The 23,909-nt window shown below is 63.4% G+C and overlaps 2 protein-coding genes across 2 annotated transcripts; one reads left to right on the top strand and one right to left on the bottom strand.

Annotated features, from left to right (window-relative positions):
* Window positions 1–6,205: 6,205 nt before the first annotated feature.
* Window positions 6,206–8,286, top strand: CCDC188 (coiled-coil domain containing 188; the record flags this gene model as incomplete). The annotated part of the gene is made up of 9 exons (XM_080717538.1): window positions 6,206–6,742; window positions 6,840–6,947; window positions 7,024–7,128; window positions 7,198–7,254; window positions 7,339–7,398; window positions 7,486–7,550; window positions 7,687–7,744; window positions 7,970–8,019; window positions 8,100–8,286. 9 exons carry the CDS (start codon window positions 6,206–6,208, stop codon window positions 8,284–8,286), a joined length of 1,227 nt encoding a protein of 408 aa, XP_080573664.1.
* A 2,835-nt stretch (window positions 8,287–11,121) lies between these two features.
* ZDHHC8 (zDHHC palmitoyltransferase 8) lies at window positions 11,122–23,363 on the bottom strand (the record flags this gene model as incomplete). The annotated part of the gene is made up of 11 exons (XM_080717928.1): window positions 11,122–11,272; window positions 12,276–13,276; window positions 14,089–14,198; window positions 14,281–14,401; window positions 14,567–14,705; window positions 14,773–14,864; window positions 15,054–15,156; window positions 15,281–15,453; window positions 15,548–15,705; window positions 15,804–15,925; window positions 23,260–23,363. The coding sequence occupies 11 exons, from the start codon at window positions 23,361–23,363 to the stop codon at window positions 11,122–11,124; spliced, it is 2,274 nt and encodes a 757-aa protein (XP_080574054.1).
* Window positions 23,364–23,909: the final 546 nt, after the last annotated feature.

Below are 23,909 nucleotides of genomic sequence, written 5' to 3'. Positions count from 1 at the left end.
CACTAAGTAGCTGAGGCTGTCCTTGAACTGCAATCCTCCTGTCTCAGCCTCCAAATGCTGGGGTTACAAGCCTGTGCCACCACGCCCACGCCCAGCCTACCCCCAGCCCTTTTTTTTTTTTTTTTTTTGTAGGTCTGGGGATGGAACCCAGGGGCATTCGACCTCCAATTACACCTCTGCCCTATTTTTATTCTTTATTTTGAAACCAGGTCTCACTGAGTTGCGGAGGGCCTCACTAAGTAGCTGAGGCTGTCCGCAAACTGCAATCCTCCGGTCTCAGCCTCCCCAATGCTGGGATTACAAGCGTGCGCCACCACGCCCGGCTTGGCCCTTTTTATTTTTTATTTTGAAACAGGGCCTTGCTAAATTGCTGAGAATCTCTTCCATTGCTGGGGCTGGCCTCGAACCTGTGATCCTCCTGTCTTAGCCTTCCAAGCACTGGGATCACAGGAGAGATCATATTTCATGTGGCCGTCTGAGACCCTTGTGATAGGAAGCAGGGCCGATATGGCCTCGGGGTCAGGCACAGCGTGGTCACCCCACAATAGGGGCCGTGCCCAGCTTCCTGACAGGCCACCCGTGGAGTGGCAGCCCCCGTCCCCAGGCCGCTGCCTCCTGAGCCCTCCCAAGTAATAATAAGCATGAGACCCACCCCCCAGGGCCACAGCAGTCCACGCACACTGGCTGCTGCCGTCACAGAATGGACAGGTCTCCTTACGTGGTCCAGGACTCCTGATTCCGAGCAGCGAGGGGCCAGCTCTGGGAGGTCCAGGGTCCCTAGGCCTGGGGTAAGTCCGGGTATTTTGTTCCCTTTGAACAGGTAGAGAGAGGAACACCATCAACCCAGAAAAAGACTGTGAGCACCAGGCAGTCTGTCCTCTCCCTTCCCAGGAACCCCAGATCCAAGAGAGGGGATTTCTCCCCCAGCCCCCCCTGCCTGGCCAGGGCACTGGGCCCCAGAAACCTGTGTCTAGTCTGGAAGGTCTTTGGCTCCACCTGGTGTCATATCTGTGAACTGCACCCACTCCTGCCAGCTCCTTCACAGGCCGGGAGAGGGCAATGCAGCCTCGGGCCACCAGAAGTGCGTCCCTCGCCTGCCCCAAGACCCCGATCGACCCCAAAGGCCTGTTTCAGGGTACAGAGGCAGGCCTCAGAGTTCATAGCCTGGCGGGGACGCCGGGGCGCTGTAGGATCTGGGCAATGCAGAGGTTAGAGCGGGGCAGGCGGGAGTCCCAGGTTCTGGCCCCAGTAAGGTGAACCTGACCCTAACCAGCAGACCTGCCAGCCACGCTGGGGTCCCAGGCACCATTCAGCTGAAGGACATGAAAGGGGACTGAGCCGAGCTGGGCGGGGTCCTAGGGAGGGGTCCTCTGGGCCCAGAAAGGGGTGGGCATGCCCAGCTCCCCACAGCAACCCGGGAGCACGGGGCCCTGGCAGCCCCAGATACCACCTGCTCAGAGCCCTCAACATCCCAGACTGACGGGAGTTTACTGAGCTGTGTTGTCCACAAGAGGATTTTCCTTGACATTCTTATTATCTCTCTGATTCTTAAATAAAAAATGTGAGCAGCGGGTGTCCAGAGAGTCACCTGGGAGGAGAGACGGATGGCCTGTCACAGCACATGGTGAGCCATGCAGCATGCTGGGGCGTGCCCTCCCCGTCCTGAGCCTCCGCCTCGAAGTGGGGGTTCCCGGGAGGACCTCGTGGGCATGGGCCTGTCCTGTGTCTCCAGGCTGCGGAGAGCAGGAAAGGCCACCCAGCACTCAGCGACGCGTGTCTGCTTGCCAGGAATGCGGTCCAGCATCCCCGGTATGGGTACCACCGGCAGGCCGCCAGCCCTCACCCAGCCTCCAGTGGGCCCGTCCTCTCGGCTCGGGGTCTAGTGACACCTGGGAGGCCCAAGGCTCCCGCTGCACCTCTGAGACAGAGCAGAGGAGCGCTCACGCCAGGCACAGTGCTTGCCATCCCAGGACTTGGGAGGCTGAGACAGGAGGATGGTGGGGTGTAGCTTGGAGGTCGATGCCCTGGGTTCAATCCCAAGTACCAAAAGAAGGGGGGTGCAAGAAACATGGAGTGAGCTCAGGCCTGGCGGGGCGGCACACACCTGCGATCTCAGGACTTGGGAGGCGGAAACTGGAGGGTCGCAGGTTCAAGGCCAGTGTGCAGTCACTTAGCAAGACCCTGCTTCAGAATAAAAAGGGCTAGGGGTGTAACTCAGAGGCAGAGCCCCTGGGTTCGTCCTCAGTGCCAAGAGGAAGGGAGGGAGGAAGTAAGGAAGGGAGGAAGAGAGGAAGGGAGGGAGGAAGGAAAGAAGGAAGAGAGGAAGGAAGGAGGGAAGGAAGAGGAAGGAAGGGAGGAAGGAATGCCAGGGTCCCAGTGAGTTTGGCCAGAGTGCTCGTCTAGACCCCGCCCTGTCCCCAGCCAGCTCTGGGCAGGAAGGCCTGCGTCTCCTGCCAGTGACCGGGTCTGGCCTCAGCTTCCCTGGCCACAAGCCAAGGAGGGCCAAGGGCAGCTGGGGAGGCCCCTTCTCACTACTCCAGGATCCCCAAGGCCGTCCGGGCGTCATGGCAACACGAGCAGGAAGCTGCTACCATGGCAACTGGCGTCCAGGGATGCGCTGCCTGGCAACATGGGCCACAGCTCCCCCTGCCTCCGTAACATGCTCCGGCTGGCCGCACTTGCCATACAAGAGGCCGGGAGTTACAGTGGCCAGCCGGTGCCCCGGTGCCCCAGTACCCTGAGGCCGACTTAGCCCTCTTCTGTGTGGACATCCTGGAGCCCAGACTTGCTGCAGACCCCGCCATGCACTTCCCATGCATTGCAGAGTTAGCAGGTCTGACCCAGCGCACGGGGACCCTACCTTGCTGCAGGTCCGGGGCTCCACTCTCCTCACAGACCCCACACACCCCTCATGGGACTTCCTGGGGCTCAGGACCGCACTGCAGGACCCACAGGGAGAGGGAGGGAGAATCAGAGGAGGCACGCAGCCAAACTTCTATCCGGGCACAGCGCAAGGAAAGCTACGGGCCTCGGGGAGGGTGGGGCTCCAGGCCGAGAAGGGAGGCACCCCATGGCCTCAGGGAGGGTGGGGCGCCAGGCCGAGAAGGAAGGCACCCCGTGGCCTCCGGCAGCACAGGGCACAGGTGCACCCAGGTTTCCGGGCCCCTGCAGAGCACCTGAGGACCTCACCAGGCAATTCATCTGCATGACCACTGTGTGTGTGTGTGTGTGTGTGTGTGTGTGTGTGTGTGTGTGTGTACTGGGAACTGAAACCAGGAGCATTGTATCTCTGAGCTATACTCCAGCCTTTCACTGTCATTTGTGGGACTGTTCTGTGTGTGCGTACGTGTACATGTGCGGCACTGGGGTTGAACCCGGGGGCATTCTACCTCTGAGCTGCACCCTACCCCTGTTTTCACCTTTTGTTTTGGAACAGGGTCTCTAGGTTGCTGAGGGTCCTGCTGTGTTGCTGCAGCTGTCCTCAGACCTGGGATCCTTCTGTCTCAGCCCCCTACACCCTGGGATTCTGGGCGCGCACCACCACAGTCACATGCTATCATTATTACAGGGGTCATCAAACATCCCGGGAGCCCACCAGGCACCCAGGAGAACCAGGAACACCAGAGAATAGGACGGAACCCCCACCCCACTTCACCCCACCCTGAGGCCCGCCGAAAGCCTTTGTTTGCACTGCCCCACTCCCACCCACAGCCACCTCACCTCCTAGGCCCTCCAAGAGCCCACCCTGAGACCCATGAACTCCCCAAGAGGATGGAGCCAGCAGGCGTCGGAGGCCCACCGCCCGGGGCCCTCAGAAGCAGCCCCAGGCCCAGGCCTTCCCGTCCCATCGGTCCTCAGTCCCAGCCTCTTTCTGCTCGGCTGCTGTCCCAGCAGGCAAGAGCTTGAACACGCTTTGGGGAGGCTCTCGCTAAGTGACGAGGCTGGCCTCAGGCCTGTGATCCTCCTGCTCAGCCTCCTAAGTACTGGGGTTACAAGCATGCGCCACTGTGCCAGCTCAAAGGACATAGATGTGCTGGGCGTGGTGGTGCACGCCTGTAAACCCAAAGCGTGGGGGACGGAGACAGGAGGATCCCGGCTTGAGGGCAGACTCAGCAACTTAGGGAGACTCACGGCAATCTAGGGAGACATTTGTGATCCCAGCATTCGGGAGGCTGAGGCAGGAGGATGGCAGGCTCTCAGCCAGCCTCAGCAACTTAGTGAGACTATGTTTAATAATAAAGAACAAAAAATAGGGCTGGGGGTGTAGCTGGGAAGTAGAATGCACTTGGGTTCAATCCCCAGCACCTAAAATTAAAATATATAAATAAGAAAAAAATAAAGGGCGTAAATATCTCCAGATTCTATCTTCAGTTTCAACAACAGCAACAACAACAAAAAAAATGGCCTGGAGCAGTAGCTCAGAGGTAGAATGCCCCGGGTTCAATCCCCAATACCACATGAACAAGCACACATAACCATAAATTCACTGAGGTCACCCCATATTTAGGAGGCTGAGCGGAAGATTGCAGGTTCAAGGCCAGCCTCAGCAACTTAGAAAGACCCTATTGCAAACTAAAGCAGGCAGGAGGTAGAGCTCAGAGGTAGAAGGCCCTGGGTCCCGGCCCCAGGACCACATGCGCCTGTAATTAGGAGCAGCCCTGGTAAGAAGATGCGTGTCGCCGTCTCTGCATCTATCACGGCACATTTCCTGTCGATATTTACAGTGCACTCCTACTTATTAAAGAGTTCCCCATAAAATAGCCACCGTGCCGTCTCCACGGCAGCCCTCCGCTGCCGCCCGTCGCGCCTCCCGGTGCCTCCTGTGGATTCCATCTCGTGCTGTTTGGGTCACCGTGGCCCAAGGAGCATGGGTTACTCCATACACGTAGGCATGGGCTCTACGCTGCACATCCGCGTGTGGGGTAGCTGTATGAACCACCTATGCGCCGTGCAGCCTCTGTGTAGGAGGCTGCACTACATAGAGCTGGGCTTGCGTAGTGAACCTCGGGGTTTTCGCACAGCCACAGTGTCTAAGGATGGATTCTCCTGGTTGCTGAGCAGCACACAGCTGGACACCATGAGAGTATTAGGATCCAGGGAAAGAAGCCATGACTCCACCAAAAGGGCCAGCACTGAGCGTTCACAAGGGAAGTGGGCAGAGCAGAGAGACTTCTATCAGCGAGCTGCCGCCCCGTGTGGCCCATGCCAGGCTGATGGCGCTCCAGGGAGGCTTTGCCTAGCACGCACCAGGCCTGGGTTCTATCCCCGCACTGAGAAAGAAAATCATCGAAAATACGGCGCACGCCCACCGAGTGCCCAGCACCCTGAGCCACAAGACCTCCTCAGCAGGTCCAGAATCCCAGCCCGGGGTCAGCAGCCAGGAGTCACGGCGAGTTGCCCCTCGACCTGGAGGTGTGTCCCCCTCAACCCCCCATCCGAGGCCACGCCAGACCCAGTGGGAGCAGCCTGGCTGGCCTGGGCTCGGAGGGCGTGGGTTGGTACGTGGCCTACACACGCACCTTCAGGCAGGTGCACCCAGCCAGACACACCCAGGGACCATAAGGGCCACACGTGTTTTCTCCCAGGCCTGAGATTTCCTCAGAACCAGCCCCCGGCACCCCTAGTACTGGGGAACAAATCCAGTCCAGGAGCACTCTACCACTGAGACATACCCTTTTTATTTTTTAGACAGGTCTCACTCAGGTGTCCAGGCAGGCCTGGACACACAGTCCTCCTGCTTCAGCCTCCCTGGTCACTGGTATGAAAATGTCTGCACCGGCTGAGCCCGTTTCCTAGGACGTTCCTGGAGGAGGTCGTTCAACCAAAGGAGGGGAGACTTGGCCTTCAGGGGGGAGGACTCAGCTTTCAGGTCTCAGGGGGGAGGACTCAGCCTTCGGGTCTCAGGGGGGAGGACTCAGCCTTCGGGTCTCATTCGGGGGAGGACTCAGCTGTAGAATCTCAGTCAGGGGAGGACTCGGCTGTAGGGTCTCGGTTGGGGGAGGACTCAGCCGTAGGGTCTCAGTGGTAGCAGGCTCCGGTCCCAGCCGCGCCCATTGTGACCTCCTTCACTGCACCTAGGCCTTTGTGACTGTTGCCTGGCACAGACCTGGGAGCCAGCATGAGACCCAACAGCCCTCAGTAAGAGGGTGGCAGGTCAGCCAGGCCAGAGCCTGGACCTGGGGTCAGGAAGGGGTCACAGGGAGGGATGGAGGGGCCGAAAACCCTGGGCCCCTGCGGCCACTCCTACCCCCAGTGTCCCCCTGCCCCAGCCTCAAGTAGCCACGGAGGATCCTCGGATCAGCCCTGCCAGGGATTTGTAAGATGGCCCTGCCTGATCCCGCTCCCCTCCGCTCAGTCTCTGGAGCTGGCCAGGCCTTTCCCAGCCCCCAGGCCTGGGGGCGGGGGGCCCAGGGTGGTGGGCGAGGCGCCCAGGGTCTTTCTCACGGGGAAAGAAGGAGTTCTGCAGCAGCAGAGAGCCAGAGAACCGGCGGGGCTTCGACCAGGAGCCCTGGAGGCCGGGCTGGGGTGGGACTGCCCCCTGCACCCAGGGCCAGAGCAAGCACCGCCCAGGCAGGGCGGATCCCCTGGCCCAGGGCCGGGACCCTGCCCCTGCCCCTGCCCCACCCTGCCCCCCGGGGGAGGGCCCCCGGCCTCGCCCAGGGCAGCCCCACCGCTGCTCCCAAGCCGGTCCTTGGAGTCTGCAGAGCAGTCTTTTCTCCAGCTAGAGGAAAGCCACAGCCTGGTGAGTTGGCTGCGGCTGACCTCAAAGCGGGCCCAGCCCGCCACAGAGCAGCCCTGAGCGTGACCGGCGGCCCCATCGCTCTGCCTCCTCACTCCAGAAAAGGCAGCACCAGGACCTCCACGAGCAGCTGGGTGCCCTCCTGGGGCCAGGCCAGCACTTCATACCCCTGCGCCCCCAGTACTCCAGCTCCTCCGCCTTGGCCTGGGTGAGTGTGGCCGCCCGTGACCCTGCGCGGCCCCAGCCGCGGACCCGGCCTGGGCTCACCTGGGGCTCTCCCACAGCCCCCCGAGTCAGCCAGCAGCCAGCCCCTGGACCACAGGGCCCCCGGACCGCAGCTGCGGCGAGAAGTGTGCCAGGGAGAAGAGGCCTTCGTGCGGCAGTCTCAGGTGGGCCTGGAGGGGCGGCCGGGGCCAAGGGAGCGCGTGCCCGCGCCCACACTGTCCCTCCCCAACCAGAATGAGCTACGACAGATACGCCTGTCCTTTGAGAGGAAGAAGACGGCCATCACCGAGGTGCCCGTCCAGCGGGCGGGAGAGGGCAGAGGCGTGGCCCCGGCAGGTCCTGCCCCGAGCCTGACACAGCCTCTCGGCCCCCAGGTGTGGGATGGAGTGGCTGAAGTTCACATGGCCCTGAACAACCAGGCCACTGGGCTCCTGGTAGGTGCCCAAAAGCAGCAGTGGAGGGGACGGATGGCGAGGGGCAGGTGGTCAGGGCTAAGCCCCTTCACCTCATCCATCCCCCAGAACCTGAAGAAGGACGTCCGGGGCGTGCTAGATCAAATGGAGGACATTCAGCTGGAGATCCTGGGGTGACGTGGGGCTCCGGGGCCTGACCGAGCCAGGTTGGGATGGGGCGGATCAGTCTCTGACACCCCAATTCCACAGTAGGGGGTGACGTCAGACTGGGGGTGAGGGGTGTGCGGTCCTGACAGTGCGGCCCCCCAGGGAGCGGGCCCAGTGCCGCACTCAGGCCAGGAAGAAGAAGCAGATGGCATGCCTGGAGGTGAGCCCCCACCCCACAGGCCCTGCCCAGCCTGGAGACCTGGTCCTGCCCAAGAGACTGCCAAGAGGAGGGGAGAAGTGGGCTCTGGGGGGCCAGCCCGGGGCGGGGCGGGGCGGGGCGGGGCGGGGCTGGTCTACTCTGGAGTCCCCCGCAGCAAGGGTCCACAGAGCTAGGAGCCCCTGCCGTGGTCCCCAGCAGGCTCTGACTCGGCCCCTTCTCTGGCAGAAAGGGAGGCCACCGCTGGGATGTTCCGAGGACCTCAAGGGCCAGCTCTGGTAGGTCACTTTGTGGGCAGTCTAGTCCCCAGGATCGTCCCTGCGGGTGCCCCTTGCCCCCTGACCACCACCGCCCGCAGGCTGCTGGCCCTGAGGCTACTGCTGGGCGTCCTGCTGGCCTGCACCGCCGCCTACGTGTACGTGGTGGACCCCGCGCCCTTCGAGGGGCTAGTGCCGCCCCTGCTGAGCCGAGCCACCGTCTGGAAGCTCCGGGCCCTCCTGGGCCCCTTCCTGCGCCTCGAGGTGGACGACTTCCTGCCCTTCTAGGCCGGAAGCCCAGTGGCCCCAGCAAGGAGGAGGCCGGGTGGCCGGCATTGCCGCAGGTGCCCTGTGGCCCCACCAGCCCCTGGCCACAGCACAGCTGCGCACTGTCCCCGCCAGGAGCCGCGGAGAAGGGCGGAGGCGGGGTCTGTCCTGAGGGCTGGGCCTGCCGCTGGACATATAGTCATGACGTGCTTGGTGTGTGAGCTCGTTTCCATGGAAACAGGAACAGGCATTTGACTTGCATCCGGCAGGGGGGTCCCCCAGGGGAGACTCCTGCCTCACCCCAGCACCAGCACTGGCTCCCATGCCCCACCTGCGCCTCTGTGAGGAGACCCAAGGGTGTTGCAGGAGAGTCTCCCCCGAAACGTGACGGCACAGTGTGGAACCACAGCACCTTGGTTACTTACTGCCTGCTGGGCCGAGCCCTCTGGGGACCACGGAGGCCGGAGATGCTGGCCTCGTGCGTGGCCTTCGCATGCCCCCGTTCCCATCCGGCCAGCCCGCACCCTTGGGCTACTTCCCCACCCATCCCCAACCCAGGGTCCCTGGCCAGTCCAGCCTCCTGGCACTGCCCAAGGCTCAGACAAGCGGACCACACTGGTGGGCAGAGCCATGGAAGTAAACACCAGAAATTTTATTGGGGGAGTAAAGTGGGGTATCCTTTAGAACAACAGGGAAGTCACTGCCCAGGGTGGGCTCTGAGACGGGACCCTGCGCAGGAGGGCGGGCAGGGATCCCTCCTGCTCTGCCCCAGAAGGGCGCCGGGGCCGCGGTTGCAGCTGTGGCACCGGCTTCCGGATGCGGCGGCTCCGGCTCCGGTGCAACTGTAGCAGGGTCGGCGGGAACCGGTGGGCGGGCGAGGGGCCAAGCTGACGGGCTGGGGTCCCAGGCTCGGCACGCCGGCAGCTCCGGGAAGTTAAGGCATCTGTTCATGTGCTAGGGGTGGGGTAGGGGAATAACCTGAGGCCCCCACCCCCACCCAACCCACAGAGGCCGGGGCTCCCCAGGAGGAGTGGCTAGTCTAAAGTGCTTGGTGGCTTAGGGAGGCTGGGGTGAAGGTCCTGCTGGTCCCGGTGGCTTGGAGTGGCACCCCCAGTGGGGTGCTTGGACCCCCCGCAGCAGGTAGGGAACTCCCTGAGGTCACTTGGACACAGGGTCACAGGCCCTGGCAGGCTGCAATTGGCCAAGACGTGGCTGGTGGAGACAGGGCCCCTCAGCGCACGCCCAGCTCCACTCCAGGGTCCAGGGCAACCGGGACCCCTGGGCCCAGGCCGGGTTGTGTGTGGCCTCAGAGCAGCCTCCTGGCGTCCCGCTAGGGCCCCCCCGAGAAGCTGGGGAAGAGGCTGGATGCGGCCGAGTGCAGGCGGCACATGGTCCCGTAGGGGGGTGGCCCGGCGGCCTGGCTCCAGGGGGCCCGCAGTGGTGGGCGGTCCTCGGGGAGGCCGAGGTGGCAGAGGTGCAGGCCGGGGGTGCCCCTGGGCTGGCCACGCCACACCCATCCACGGCTACAGGTGCCTATTCGCCCCCTACGGGCCGCAACATCCGTAAGAGAAAAGCAGAAAGGTGGAGGTCAGCGTGGGGCCGAGCTGTGGGGTCCCAGGCTCAGGCAACTCCCTCTGGGTCCCCAAGCACCCGTCCCCTGCACTGGGCCTGCTCATCCCCCCCCCCCCGGTCAGTCCCAGGGGATTCCTGGCACTGCCTGTCCACAGCACACGCGGACAAGAGTTCCAGAAAGTTCTGTGACCCCGGAGGTCACTAGCAAGCTGCACTGTACCCCATTCCCTCCCCCAAGCCCGTCTTTCCCCAAACGCCCTTTCCCCCCAAACCACCAGGAATGATGCAGATCCGGGGCATGAGACATCACGCCCGCTGGCCCCCACCCCAACAGCAGAAACCTGCGCCAGCAGCTGGCGGGCCTGAGCCAGCGGGGCCGCCCTCCCGAGGCCCTCCCTTCCGCCGAGGCCCCTGCACCCGGTCCTGGCCTGGCCCAAGTAAAGGATCCGAATGACTCTTTCTCTTTTTTTTAATAAAATTATAGATATATAGATGTAGGTATAAAAACATAAAACAGACACAACGCAAGCGGACGCTGCCACGTGTTTGCTCCCGGGCGGGGGGCTCGGAGACACTCCCCATGTGCTTTCCACGAGGGACTCTATGCGTTGGGTGGGGGTTCTCCAGGTTGGCAGGGAGAGCCTGAGGGCTGGGGAAGGCGCTCGCTGGGCCTTGCTGGCCCGGCCGGCCGCCCTGCCCTCTCCTCTCCCACAAGAGCGGAAAGCGTAAGTTAAGGCTTCAATGGAAGACAGCAGCAGCCAGCACTAACACATCAATGTGGCACAGCACACAGACACGGGGACGCGCCCACGGCGGGCGAGACGGGACGCACGCGCGGGGACCCCGCCACGGCTGGCGTGTCCACCTTCGCCCCACTGGGCAGGCCAGGCCTGCAGGGGCACAGCCCTGCCAAGCTGCAAGCTGCCAGCGGGTAAAAGGCAAACCCTCGGGAGCAGCTGCCAGGCGGGCTCCAGGGCTCCCTCGGCTCATCACTGGACACAGTGACCCGGCCGGAGGGGAGGGGCCCGCTGGACTGGCCTGGGGGGACAAGGGGGATGGTGGAGGCGTTGAGCTTGGCCAAGGGAAGAGGCCCTCTGAACAGGTTGGTGGACAGGCAGGCAGAGGGCGCGGGGACCGGCTCGCAGAAGCGTAGCTCTCCTCCTGGCGCGTCCGACACCAGGCTCGGGCCTCCTCTCCCTGGGGCGGAGAAGCCGGAGGGGGTGGGGGAGCCGCCGTGGGGTGCTGGTGTCTGTGGCGCCACGGCGGATGGGTGGCGGTCAGTTCTCACACGGAGATCTCGTACGTGGTCCCACCCACGCCGGACACCTTCTTAACCAGCGTGTGCCGGGCAGGGCTGGCGGCGGGCCCCGGGGGGACCAGGCCTGGGGACTGCCCGTTTAGCTTACTTGGGGGGGTCTTCAGCTGAGGGTGGTCCCTGCATCAAAACACACACGCACACACACAGTGAACGCAGGACAGTGGAGTAACAGATGCACACAGACGCAGACAGGAGCCCTGGGTCCTGGACCCTGGGGAGCCCCCTCCCCGGAAGGGGCCAACAGAAGACATCAGAACCCCCATCGCCCCCCGGGCCCTCAATCCCTCCCAGCTGGCACTAGCCAGAGAGCAAGGCCACCAGAGACATCAGACGGAGCCCCTGGGCCTCTCGCCTGGCCAGTGCTGACCAGTGGCGTTCCCGACCTTACCGCTAACACCCGAGGATGTTCCCCATCCCTCCAGACACCTCCCCGGCCCCGCAGCCTGGCTCAGGACCAGGCCACTCACGGCTCAGCTCTGAGCCCCACGGGCCATGTAGCCTGGACCATGGGGCCGCCTCTGCCAAGTGGAAAGAATAAGCCCATACTCAGGCTGCTGGAGCTGGAGCCACCCTTGCGGACGCGGCCTTTGCTATGCTCAGCTCTCCCACAGGGCCTGGCCCTGGGAGGTGGCCTGGGTCACCAAGCTCCCCGGGGGCCTAGAGCCAGCCTGCCCTCTCCGGGTCTCAGTCTCCCCATCTAGAAACAGGGAGACCCCTGTTCCTGGGACTGTGTACCCACGGTGGCACATTTCACCCCAAGATGAGGGACCCCAGCCTCAGGGACTCCTGAAGCCATGTGGAGACCCAGGAAGGTCAGAGTCTGCAGCCCAAAGATATCCCATGCGCCATGTGCCACCCAGTCCAGAGGAAGAGGCCCCAGGGCCCTTCTCTGTGCTGAGTCTGCGCCAGCTCCGGATGAACTTAGGCTTGGGATCCATGGAGCATGCCAGGACGTCCTGAGCTGGACCACCCTTACACGGGAGCTAAAAGCCTTCAGGATGAGGCCCACCCTCCCTGCCCTGTCCCTGCTGGCAAGCACAGGCTCCCAGGACAACCTGTGAGGACCAGGCCAAGAGGCCCACCAGGCACTAAGAATCCATGCAGACCTCCAGGCACCCACCTCTGCACAGCCAGCGAGGGCGGCCGCTCCGGGGGGTCAGTGTGGATGAAGGCGACAACTTTGGGGCCCACGTAGGAGGGCGAGCGGGGAGTGCCAGGCGGGGAGGGCAGGCCCTGGCGCGCAGGCGACCTGTGTGAGCCGCTGCCAGGCCGGGGCCCTGGAGCGTTGTTGTTGGCCTGGTCGGCCTGCAGGGAGGAGGAGGATGTCCGTGGTGCCCGGCTCACAGAGCTGGACAGGGATGACAGCGACGTCTGCAGGGCAGGGTTGCGGGCGCCACCGAAGCCAGGGCCAGCCCCCAGGTCATCTCGGGAGCCGTAGTGCAGCACGGAGCCGCGGGGGCCCTCGGACAGCACGCTGGCCTGCTGCAGGCTGTAGGAGCTGGGCGCGTCGTAGACTCCAGAGTCACCGAAGAGAGAGTCGGCCTGGGAGCGCAGCAGCCGCTCCCGCTCCTCCCTGTCCTTGCGCTCCTGGATAGAGGCCATGATGGTCCGAGACAGGTTGTCATAGCGCACGGGCGAGGGCTCCCGAGGCCGGGGGCCCAGCACGGGGCTGAAGCTGCGGGGTGGGGGCCGTGGGGGCTCGCCTGCCGCCCCAGGGTGCAGGTAGGGTGAGCGGTAGCCAGCCACGCCGACGGAGGGGTGTGCCGGGCACGCGTGGCCACGGGGAGAGCCGGGGTTGAGCAGGCTGTCATAGGACAGGCTGCCGTTTCGGTTGGGCAGTGAGTGGGGGGCAAAGAGGCTGCGGTGGGGCGTGGGGGGGGCGCCCTCGGAGCGCAGGGGCTGCAGGGCCACGTGGTCACCACCCCGCCGGCCGGCAGCCTTCAGGCTCAGGGAGCGCAAAGCACCGGAGAAGGTATCGGTGGCGCTGAGCGGTGGGGACGGCGGGTAGGCCGGGTGCAGGCCGCCAGGCCCGTGGTCGGGGAGGTCCAGGCTGGGCTCGGACACAAAGTCCAGGCTGTGGGTGCTGTCATCCGCCAGGGTCAGGGAGTCAGGGCCTGGGACCTGTGGGGAGACAGTACTCTGGGCTCATGCGAGGTGGCCTGGCTGGGAAAAGCCCAACTAACCTCAAACCCCAAAGGGGGTGAGGCAACGTGGCCTGGTGCACAAAGCCACCCACAGTTCCTCCATGGGATCCAGGCCAGTCCCTGGAAGCCGGGGACGCAGGAGAGCCCCTGGAGCGCCCCATTCCCGACCAGGGCCAACCTCCTCCCGTGGCACAGGGCCACCGTGGGTCCATCCAGTGCCACCAAGGCAGCGGGGGCAGGCTGTGGGTGCCGAGGGGAGGGGGTCCCTCAGGGATGGAGCCCTCAGGGCTGCCCTGGACACTCAGGGCTTTGGGTCACTGCAGGCTGCCCAGCACTGCCTCCGTTCCACAGTAATGGGCGGCAGAATTTCTAACTTGGGGAAAATAAGCATGTTTTCTGAACAGATCTCCAATTCTTTCCAAGGCTTCCCGTGGGCCTTTCAGAGTAACTTGGAATTCCAGTCGTACTGGCGGCGCTGCTGCCAGGGCAACCGCCCACCTAGCAGGGTCATCAGCCCCTTCCTGGACACAGGGCCTGGCACAGGTGGGGTCCTGCTGGCAAGAACAAAGGGTTGGGCTCTCTGACGGGAGACCTCTCTGGGGGCGTGGTCTCCTGGGCCTCGCCTCTCCTGGGCGTGGCTTCCTGTGGACCAGCCTTCCTGGGGGCGTGGTCTCCCGGGTATAGTCTCCCTGGGGGCTGGCCTCTCCTAGACAGGTCTCTCTGGGAGGCTCAGCCTCTCTGGCAGTCCCTCCCCGGGCCTGGGCTGGGGACGAGGCCTGGCCACCTTACCTGCTCACTAGGCCCACAGAACGGTGCCTTGGAACCACCGGGGAAAGCTGGACGGAATTTGTACATGGCGGGTGTCGGGGGGCTGGTCCTCTGCACCGACAGGGCACTCTCTGGGGACAGGACGCACTGTCAGACTGGGGTGGGAGGAAGGTCCGTCGACGCCCCTTCCCCAGTTGGGCTGCTCCACCTCACCAGCACTGCCAGGCCGGGGGGTCTTCAGGTCACCTCCAAAGGTACCCGCCTCCATCTTGGGGGGCAGCGGTGGCACCAGATCCAGGGGCTTCTCATCCAGCCGGTCCAGACTACCCTTGGACTGGGAGAGGCGGGGTCGGCCATGGGTGGGGCTTGGGCCCAGGGCGGGACTTAACTGAGGCTTCCCTCCGGGGGGGCCAGAATCCACTCAGCCCCTCCTCTGGGGGCCCTCGATCCCCCTGCGAGGGTCTGGCCCCACCCCTCTCCCAGCGGGCCAGGCCCCCACCTTGCTGCGGCCCAGGCCGGCCTTCAGCCCGTTGTCAAGCTTGACCTTGAGCGGTGCCGCTCGCTCCAGGAGCTCTGGCCGGAGGAAGGGCGGCTTCAGGCCCATGGACAGCGGCAAGCGTGGCGGCTCGACCACGTACCTGCGGGCAGAGGGGTCAGCGGCCAGGCAGGGAGTCCACGGCTGCCCTCCCCCAGGCGGAGCCTCACCGGGGTGCCAGGGGGCTGCACAGCACGTGCTCCACGTTCCCGTAGCAGCCTCGGGTGAAGGGGTTCACGCCCCCACGGAACTTTCCGGTCACCTGTGGACGCAGGAGTCCTCAGCCAGCCTGGCCACGCAGGATGCAGCCAGGGCCGGCAGGGTGAGGGGCCGCAGGAAGTGGGAAGCGGGGTGGGCGGCAGCCTTCCCGCAGTGTCCGGGGCAGGACCGTGCGGAGGGACGAGGCAGGCACAGCCCCACACCCCGGCCGCCCCGCGAGGGCTCCCGGCACCTGCTCGTTGGTGGTGCGCCCCCGCGTGACCAGCACCACGTGGAAGCCGGTGAGGCCGATGACGGGGATGAAGAAGAGACCAGCCACGCACATGACGGCCATGCTGGCCCGTTAAGGCCAACGTCTGCAGGAGCAGGCACCTGCCACGCTCGCTCTCCCGCCACGGCCGCCCGCCCGGCCCCTCTCGGCGTTTCCGTGGCAGGTCCCGGCCTCCAGGTTAAGGATACGTGATGGTGGTGTGTGCGGCACCCAGCCCCTCGGCGTGGTTCAGCACGTAGACCAGGCCGAAGGCCACCACGCCGACCATGTGCGCGCTGAGCGAGAGCAGGAAGAGGAAAAAGTAGCGGTAGTTCCGGCGCCCGATGCAGTTGTTGACCCAGGGGCAGTGGTGGTCGAAGTCCTAGGCAGAGGCGGGGCGGGGCGGGGCGTCAGGGCGGGGGCGGGGCTTCGGGGCGGCGGGGCGGGGCTTCGGGGCGGCGGGGCGGGGCAGTCACCTCCACGCAGTTGTCACAGACGCTGCAGTGGGAGCAGCGCGGCGGACGGTAGAAGTGGCAGGTGGCGCACCACTTCATGCGGACCTGGATGCCCCGCACGTCCACGTTCTTGTACAGAGGGGCCCGGAAGTCGTCTTCCTTGTCCTCGTCCTCATCCGCTGCAGGACGGGAGGACAGCGAGGTGAGCCCCTCTCCAACCTCCACCCACCGGGAACCCCGAGTCTGTCCCAAGGCTGAGCCGCCCGCTAGGCCCTACCTCGGGGGAAGACGCCAGGGTCCATGAAGGTGGCCATGCTGAAGTTGGCCAGGACAAAAAGGAAGATGATACCATTGTAGACAGGGACTGCAGGGGACACAGCTCTCGTCAACCAAGGGCACCTGGAACGACAGCCAGGCAGCGAGCTGGGGTGCGGCGGGCCGCAGGGGCAGGCTGTAAGATGCGCTACAGGCGTGCAGGCCTGCAGGGCCTCCGCTGTCCACCAGCCCCCGGCTCAACACCAGAGGCCGCACGAGCCATGCCCAGACGTGGGTTCCCCACCTGCCAGCTGTGATCCTGGGGATCCCGGAGGCAGCCACCTGGAACGGACTCCTAGTGGAGGGAACTGGGGCTCGCAGAGGCCCATGTGCCTGGAGAGGCACCGCTTCAGAGAGGTGGCTCAGAGCCACAACACGTCCTGACCCCAGCCCGACTTCCCAAGCTGCCCGCCCTGGGGGTCACAGACAGGAAGTGAGCCCGCAGTGCCCATGGCTGGTGGCCTGCCTGGGCAGGTGTGGCCAGCCCAGGCCTTGCCTGGACCTGTCCCCAGCCTGGGTCAGGAAACGCCTGGGTGCAGCCCCCGACTCTTCCCTGAGGCCACAGTCCTGCTTCCCAGATGGTGGCACGGACGCTGGAGACACTGGAACGCACCCTCCTTCCCCTCTCCTCACCCCGAAGCACTAGGCTCAGCGGCCGCCCCCTCTTTCGGAAGCCTGCCAGGACCGCTGGCTCTCTGCCACATGCTTCCTGGAAAGGTCTCGCACACCTTCCTAAAGGGCACCTGCCTCGGGCCTCACAGCGCCTGACCAGAGTCCTGCTGGCCCTTGGCCCCAATCCTGAGCCTGCCCGAGTGGGTCCTCAAGGCCACCCGCTCGGCTCCCACAAAGCCCCTGGGGCTCTTCCCCAGTGCCGGCTGCCATGGAAAGAGGGGACAGGACCCCCTCCCCGCATCGGGCCTCCATGGAGTCAGAGGGAGGTGGGATTCCCTCACAGCGGCTCAACAGCGGGGACAGGGCGCACTGGCAAATAGCGGGACAATGGGGGCACATGGCCCTGCCCGCCGCCCCAGCGCACGCCGGCCACGCGGGAGCACCCACGCCTGCCTTGGCCAGGAGCCAGCCCGCCACCCAGGCAACCACCACCATGGCAGCAGAACTATTTTTAGTAGAAAGCAAGAGGCTATTTAAAGATTCTGCTTCCTACAGCAGCATCCTCTGTGGGGCCGATAGCCATGAGATGCCCCTCTCTTCTCCAGGGCCCTGCAGGGACACAGGAGGAGCATACCGCTGAAACGGGGAGGGTCCCCGTGGCAGCAGGACCTGGCTCTGTCGCCGCCACCTGGTGGCCAGGGGTGCTCACACCGCACAGGCCTCCGTGTCTGCCATACTGCCTGCACTTGAAATGCGCCTATCAATTCTGTACGCTGGACTTGCTGGGGCGCACCTGGATCCCAGGATTGCAGGTTCAAGGCTAGCCTCAGCAGTATAGTTTCAAAATACAAACAAAAAAGGGTTGGAGTGTGGCCAAGAGGTAGAGTGCCCCTGGGTTCACCCAGCACCAATAAATAAATAAATAAATAAATAAATAAATAAATAAATAAATACTTCAAAATAGCAAGCACATCCCCGTGGAGCCTGTGGAACCAGCAGCTCTGGGAGAGGAAGGGCCCCCAGAGTCCTGGGACCAGCTGTAGCCAGGTGGACGGACGCACAGATGCGGGGAGGGGCCCCAGGTGGGCACCCAGGCCAGGCGGTCCTCACAGCCGCAGGTGCATGCCGACCCCGCTGTGAGAACAGACCTCCTCACATCTGCGTGTTGGAGTGAGTACGCGCCCAGGGCATTTGAACACAGCTACGCTCCTCGTCCCTTTATTTATTTATTTATTTATTTATTTATTTATTTATTTTTGTTTTGTTTTGAGTTTTGAGGGGTTTTTTATTTTTTGTTTTTGTTTGCGGGTCTGAGGATAGAACCCAGGGGCATTCAACTTCCGAGTTACAGCCCCTGCCCTATTTTTTTATTATTATTATTATTTATTTTGAAGCAGGGTCTCACTAAGTTGTGGAGGCTGTCCGCGAATCTGGATCCTCCTTTCTCAGCCTCCCCAGTGCTGGGATGACAAGTGTGTGCACACCTGGCTTATTTATTTTGAAACCTAAGTTGCTGAGTTGAGCCTGCAGTCCTCTCAGTCCTGAGATCAGAGGTGTGTGCTGCCACGCCTGGCTGTCCCGTGTCTTCTAGACAAAGAGCTGAGGGCCTCGGCCTGTCTGCCTGTGAGCCAGGCTTTGAGCCTGCTTGCCGGGCCCCAGTGGGTCTGGCCTTGGCAGTGTGCTCATGCATGGGGTGGGCAGGGCCTGAGCCCCGCCCCGTCCAGAGATCCCCACCGGCACGAGGCTGCCCTACTGTGTCCTTCAACCTCAATTTGCCCCTGGGCCAGGCAGGGGCCCTAAGTGAGGTGCCCGGAGTGGGTGGGCACAGATTCCACATGACACCCAGGGCCCATCTGGCCGTGCCCACCGCAGCGGGGCGGTGTTTGCACTAAGGTGCTGGGCGGCGGCGGCCTGGAGGGTGAGTGGGGGATTAGCTCTGTGCCAGGAGGCTCAAGGGGCCTGGCTCTTTTTTTTTTTCCCCAGAACTGGGGATTGAACCCAGGGTCATTCCACCTCCGAGCTACATACTCAGTCCTTATGTTTGGGAACAGGGTCTCACTACATTGCTAAGAGGCTCACTAAGTAGCTGAGGCTGGCCATGAACAGGTGATCCTCCAATCTCAGTTTCTCACATACCGGGATCACACGCCCGCACCACCACACCCGGCTCCGGGGCCTGCTCTCTGATAGGGACCTGAGCCACAGCCATCCCATCATCTCTCGCTCCCACAGTTTGGCCCGGGCCCAGGACCAGGCACTGGTCCCCTGTCACCACCAGCTGTTGCTGCAGGCGCCTCAGGGCCTCCACCCCACCCAGGGGCCTGGCAGGAGCCAGGACTCAGGAGGCATGTGTGTTAAGTAGGGAGCAGAGAAAGAGGACACCCAGGCGGTGCAGACACCTGTGTGAACATGCATGTAGACACACACGTGCCCACATACAAACATGCTTCAAGGCACACGGCACAGGTGTGTGTGCGAACGAACACGCAGGCCCATAGACACGCAAAGCTCCACTCCTGTACACAGAGGGCACATGTGCAAGGCCAGGTACACGCCTGTAATGCCTGTACTTGGGAGGCTGAGTCAGGAGGATCGCAGGTTCAAGGCCAGCCTCCCTCAGCAACTTAGCAGGACCCTCAGAAACTTAATGAGACAGTTTCAAAATAAGAAATAAGCCAGGCTGGTGGCACACACCTATAAATAATCCCAGTACTTGGAAGGATTAAACAGGAGGATCGCCAAGTTTGACCCCCTCAACAACCCAGCAAGACCCTGTTTTACAGCAAAAAAATAAAAAGGACTAGAGGTGTGGCTTGGAGGTTCACCAGTCCCCGGGTTTGAACCCCAGTACCAAAACCAAAAATGAACAAATGAAAAAGGTTGGGGCTGTAGCTCAGCAGTAGTGTGCCCCTGGGTTCAATCACCAGTAACCAAAAAATAAAAATAAGGAAGGGCTGGGGAGAGCTTGGATATGGAATGCTGCTAGGTTCAATTCCCAGTACCAAAAGGGGTTCAGGGTGTGGCTGAGGGAGAACAGCCCTGGTTTCAATACCCAGTACCAGAGAGACCATACACGCCGCACACACGCGCACATCCGCACACAAGACAACGCTCGCATACTCAGACACACACGTGAGCACGCACGTGAGCATCCATGTGCAGCACAGGCACATGTGAACACACGTGTGTGGACACACCCGCCTCCCGCTGCCCCCAGTCCTGTCCAGCTTGGCTGCCACTGGCCATGGGCCGCGGGCAATGCCCTCTGCCTCTGGACTTCCACTGCTCCCTGTGGACGGGACACACCTGGACCCTGAGGACATGCGTGAACACACGGAGACGCAGAAGGCCAGATGAGAACTTGTGAGGACACTGGGGACACGTGTGCTCCATGCCTGGCCTGGCCTGGGCTCTAGGAGGCCTGGCTGCCCACAGGGCCACACAGCCCAGCAGTGGTGCACACCAGGCTGCTCCCACCCTGGCGGGCTCCAGGGGCCCCAGTGGGCACCCCATGCCCCCTGCACGTCCTGAGCTTGCAAAAGGGTCAGAGACAGGCAGGCTGCAGGCCTCTGGGCCAGGGCAGGGCACCCGGCCTTCCATGAACCCTGCCCACCCCTACCCTACCCCTGGCTGGGCCAAGGGGAATCCTGGAGGGTCCCAGCTCCTCCTCCTGAGCGCCAGGGACGTGGGCCGGGACACGAGCCACCAGTACGCGTCCCGGGTAGAGGTCCCAAGCCCCGCCTGGCCGCAGGGAGATACCACCCAGCGAGGTGGGGATCCTCAGGGGTAGAATGTCTGCCACAGCTAAATGTGGAACGGAAAATTTCAACTCAGACGTTTTCATTTAAATCAGGTTCTTCATTAACGCTGTTTGCATTTGAGAGTTGCTCTGGCCCGTGGGGGGATGGGTCTGCAGCCATTCTGCCCTTGGTCCTCGCAGGCCACCTGTGTGATCCCTACAGACACCTGGACAGAAGGGGACACGGACTCAGGCAGCGGGAGGCCTCAGGCCACACGCACACACAGGGGAGTTCAGTTTCCATCCCAGGCCCTTCCCCAGGAGGCCTCAGACCCACTTCCATGACCTAGCCTGGGTCCCAGGCCAGTCTGCCTGCCGTGCCGCCAAGGTAGACAGGGCCCGGGGACACCTGGGGACCAGCCGCACCAATCGGACGCCCCAAACAGATAAGACAGCCCAACCCAGCTCCGGGATCGGCCATACTATGGTGAGGGCTCTGGGAGCAGGAGCCCAGGGAGGCTTCCTGGAGGAGGCTACGAGGGCCTGCCTCACACTGGGCTCGCTCAAAGAAGGCGCGTCCCATCCCAGCCTGTCCTAGTATGTGGACGGCCTGCTGGGGTTGGGGTCCTGGGGCTCCCCACCTTGTGAGACACCAGGAGTCATGGGACAGGGGTGGCATCTACCCTGAGGGGGTAACTCACATTTCCTGAGTAGAGAGAGGGGACCTGGGGCTATTGACACCATCTGATCAAGTCCCAGGAACTGAGAAGAAGGGAGCCTTGTGCAGGCCCTGACGGCATGGTGAGGAGCCGCTCCCTTCCCGGGCCCCTGTCTAAAGTGTGGTGTGCCTGAGCCCAGACACGGGGCAGGAAGAAGCTGTTGAGGGCAAGAGGCCTATCCTGGGAAGGACACACAACCTGCATGGCCACCAGCTCTGCCCAAAGCCCCATTTAACCAGATGGACATGGCGGGCCCACTGTCTCAAAAACTGAGCCACTAGCCAGGCATGGTGGCGCATGCTTATAAGGCCAGTACTTGGGAGGCTGAGACAGGAGGATCGCAGGTTCAAGGCCAGACTCAGCAAGTAGTGAGACTCTCAACTTTGCAAGACCCTGTTTCAAAAGAAAATAAAGCCGGGCGTGGTGGCGCACGCTCCTAATCTCTGCGCTTGGGAGGCGGAGACAGGAGGATCGCACAGGTTCAAAGCCAGCCTCACTGGCTTAAGAGACCCTGTTTCCAAATAAAAATATAAAACATAGGTGTCTGGGAGCATAGCCTGGAGGTAGAAGGGTTTCCAGGAACCCCAGTACCACCGAAAAAAAAAAAAGAAGAAGAAGAAAATTAAAATAGGGTTGGGAGTTTAGCTTGGAGGTAGAATGCCCCTGGGTTCAATTCTCAGCACCACAGTCTCACACACACACAGCCACCAAGAGGAGCCCAGAAGGGCCAGGGCAGGACAGGCTAGGGTCCCGTCCCCAGCAGTCACTGGGTCCACCAGGGACCTCAACCCCTAGCCACCAAGCCTCACTAGACGGCCTCCATAATGGGACCCAAGAGCACCGTGTTCCCAGCTGCCATGGGAACACACAGTGCACCTTCTCCCAGGTGCAAGGCCAGCAAGGTCAGAACTGGCTGCCCAGGGTCAGGGTGCTGCTCCCAGAGGGAGCCCCACTTCTCAAGAGCAGCACTGTTCTTACAAGAACAATCCCAGTACCTGGGAGGCCGAGCAGGAGGATTCCAGGTTCAAGGCCAGTTTTCAGCAACTTAGGGAGACCCTGTTTCAAAATAAAGAACAAAACATAGGGCTGGAGGCAGCATGCCCCTGGGTTCAATCCCAGTACTGCAAAAAATAAATAAATAAATAAATAAATAACAGGGGGGAGGGCGGCTGGAGATAGAGCTTGGAAGGGGAATGCACTAGGTTCAATCTTTAAAAAAAAAAGACAAAACTTATTTTCCCGACGTTTCCCAAGTTCTCCATAAAGTTACAAGGAAAGGCACTGAGTGCACTTGGGGACTGGGACCCCGCAGCCCCCCGCCTTCCAGAAGCCCTGTAGGAGATGTGTCCCCTACGGGCGCCCACACTCGCCCTCCCTCTCTGCCCCACGGTGAGCAGCAGGAGAGTCACTAGAACAAGCTGGCTCCACAGCCAGAAATAAGCCCATCCACACAGGCCTTTTTTAACCGCTCTTGGCAGCTTGCGGCTCCCACCCATCCCCAGCCTCCAGGTAGGGACTCTCCGCCTCCAGAGGCTCCGATTCAGACCAGCTGGACACACTGCTGCTGCCCCCGCTCCTAGAGGGCCAGAGGACACCAGGCCCACCCAGGCTCACTCCAGGCAGAGGCCGCCCACCTGGGAACAGGTGTCCAACGCTCTGCCCACCTGGGCCTTGTCCAGGCCTCGCACTTGTGGAAGGGGGTGAGTGGTCAAAGACCCTCACAAGGGAAGCCTGGAGCCCCAGCCCTGGATCCCTGCGGTGGCCCCAGGACGACGGAGGGAGGTCACTCCGGGCTGCCAGTGGGAGAAGGAGTTGAAGCTGAGGCCACCGGCCTACAACTACTCTCCTACCACCGGAGGAGGCTTGGCCTTGAAGGTCCTGGTGACCCCGTAGGCAGCCGGAGGCACACTAGGTAGCTTTCTGTCCCGGGGGTGCAGCCTGGCCGGTTTCTTCAAAGTGTGATGGTCACGGGGTCTTCCGGAGGAGGCCACCGGAGAGCAGAGAACCCATCCAGACCCGGTGACCAGCGGCCAGCGCTGCCCAGCAAGCAAGTGGCACGCAGGCCAGGCCACACCTACGCGACAACTTGGCCTGGGGCAGCGCCAGCGCCCACGCCTGCAGGGAGGGCCAGCGGCTCAGGCAGTCCAGTTCCCTGTGAGCCGGGCAGGGAAGGGCTGCAGCCACACCCAGGGCCGCCCTGGCACAACACCATGCCCAGCCGCCGCACGGCCCTTTCTGCCCCGGAGCGCGCCGCGCCCTGTCCACCCCGGCACCCTGTCCACCAGGGCGCCCTGTCCACCAGGCCGGGCGGCCTGGCCCCCGCCCCTGCCCGGCCCCGCCGCACTCACGTGAACACGAAGAAGAGGGTGCTGGAGCCGACCAGCAGCGCCGCGGCCGTGGCCACCGGGATGTACTTGGCGGGTTTGAGGCGCGTCCCGGGGCTGCGGGGCATCCTGGGCGCCGCGCCGCCGCATCCCTCCCCAGGGCCAGCGGGCGGCGGCTGGACGCGCAGGGCCGGCGGGGGAGGGGAGGAGATCCCACCCCGCGGCGGCGGCGCGCTGATGTCAGCGCGCCCCTTAAGGTGGACCGGGCTGCGGGCGGGGCGGCCACGCAGGCGTCCTGCGACCTCCGGGTCGGCGGTCGGAGGGGCCAGCCCCTGCGCCTGCAGCCGAGGGCGGCAGCGTGCGGCTGGCCCCTCCTGGGCCGCTCTCGCGAGCACAGCTGGGCGTGGACCCCTCTCCTCCCGAGCCCCCTCCCCCCGCGTTCACGATGGTGGGGTGGGGCGTGACACTGCTGGGGCCACCTCTCAGTCCTCTGGCCACTGGGCTGGACCCCGCAGGAGCCCTGCTCCCGGCCAGGTCAGCCGGGTGTGTGGCGGCAGAGCCCAGGGCGCCTCCCCGAGCAGGGTGCCCTGGGGGGGGGGGGGGGCTGCTGGTCTCCCGGGCCCTGGACAGGCCAGGGCGCAGGCTCCTGGCAGGAGACCCCACCCGCCTGGGCC

Source organism: Muscardinus avellanarius (assembly GCF_963383645.1).
Source record: "Muscardinus avellanarius genome assembly, chromosome: 21".
NCBI classification, from domain to species: domain Eukaryota; kingdom Metazoa; phylum Chordata; class Mammalia; order Rodentia; family Gliridae; genus Muscardinus; species Muscardinus avellanarius.
This window is presented reverse-complemented; position numbering and strand designations above follow the sequence as displayed.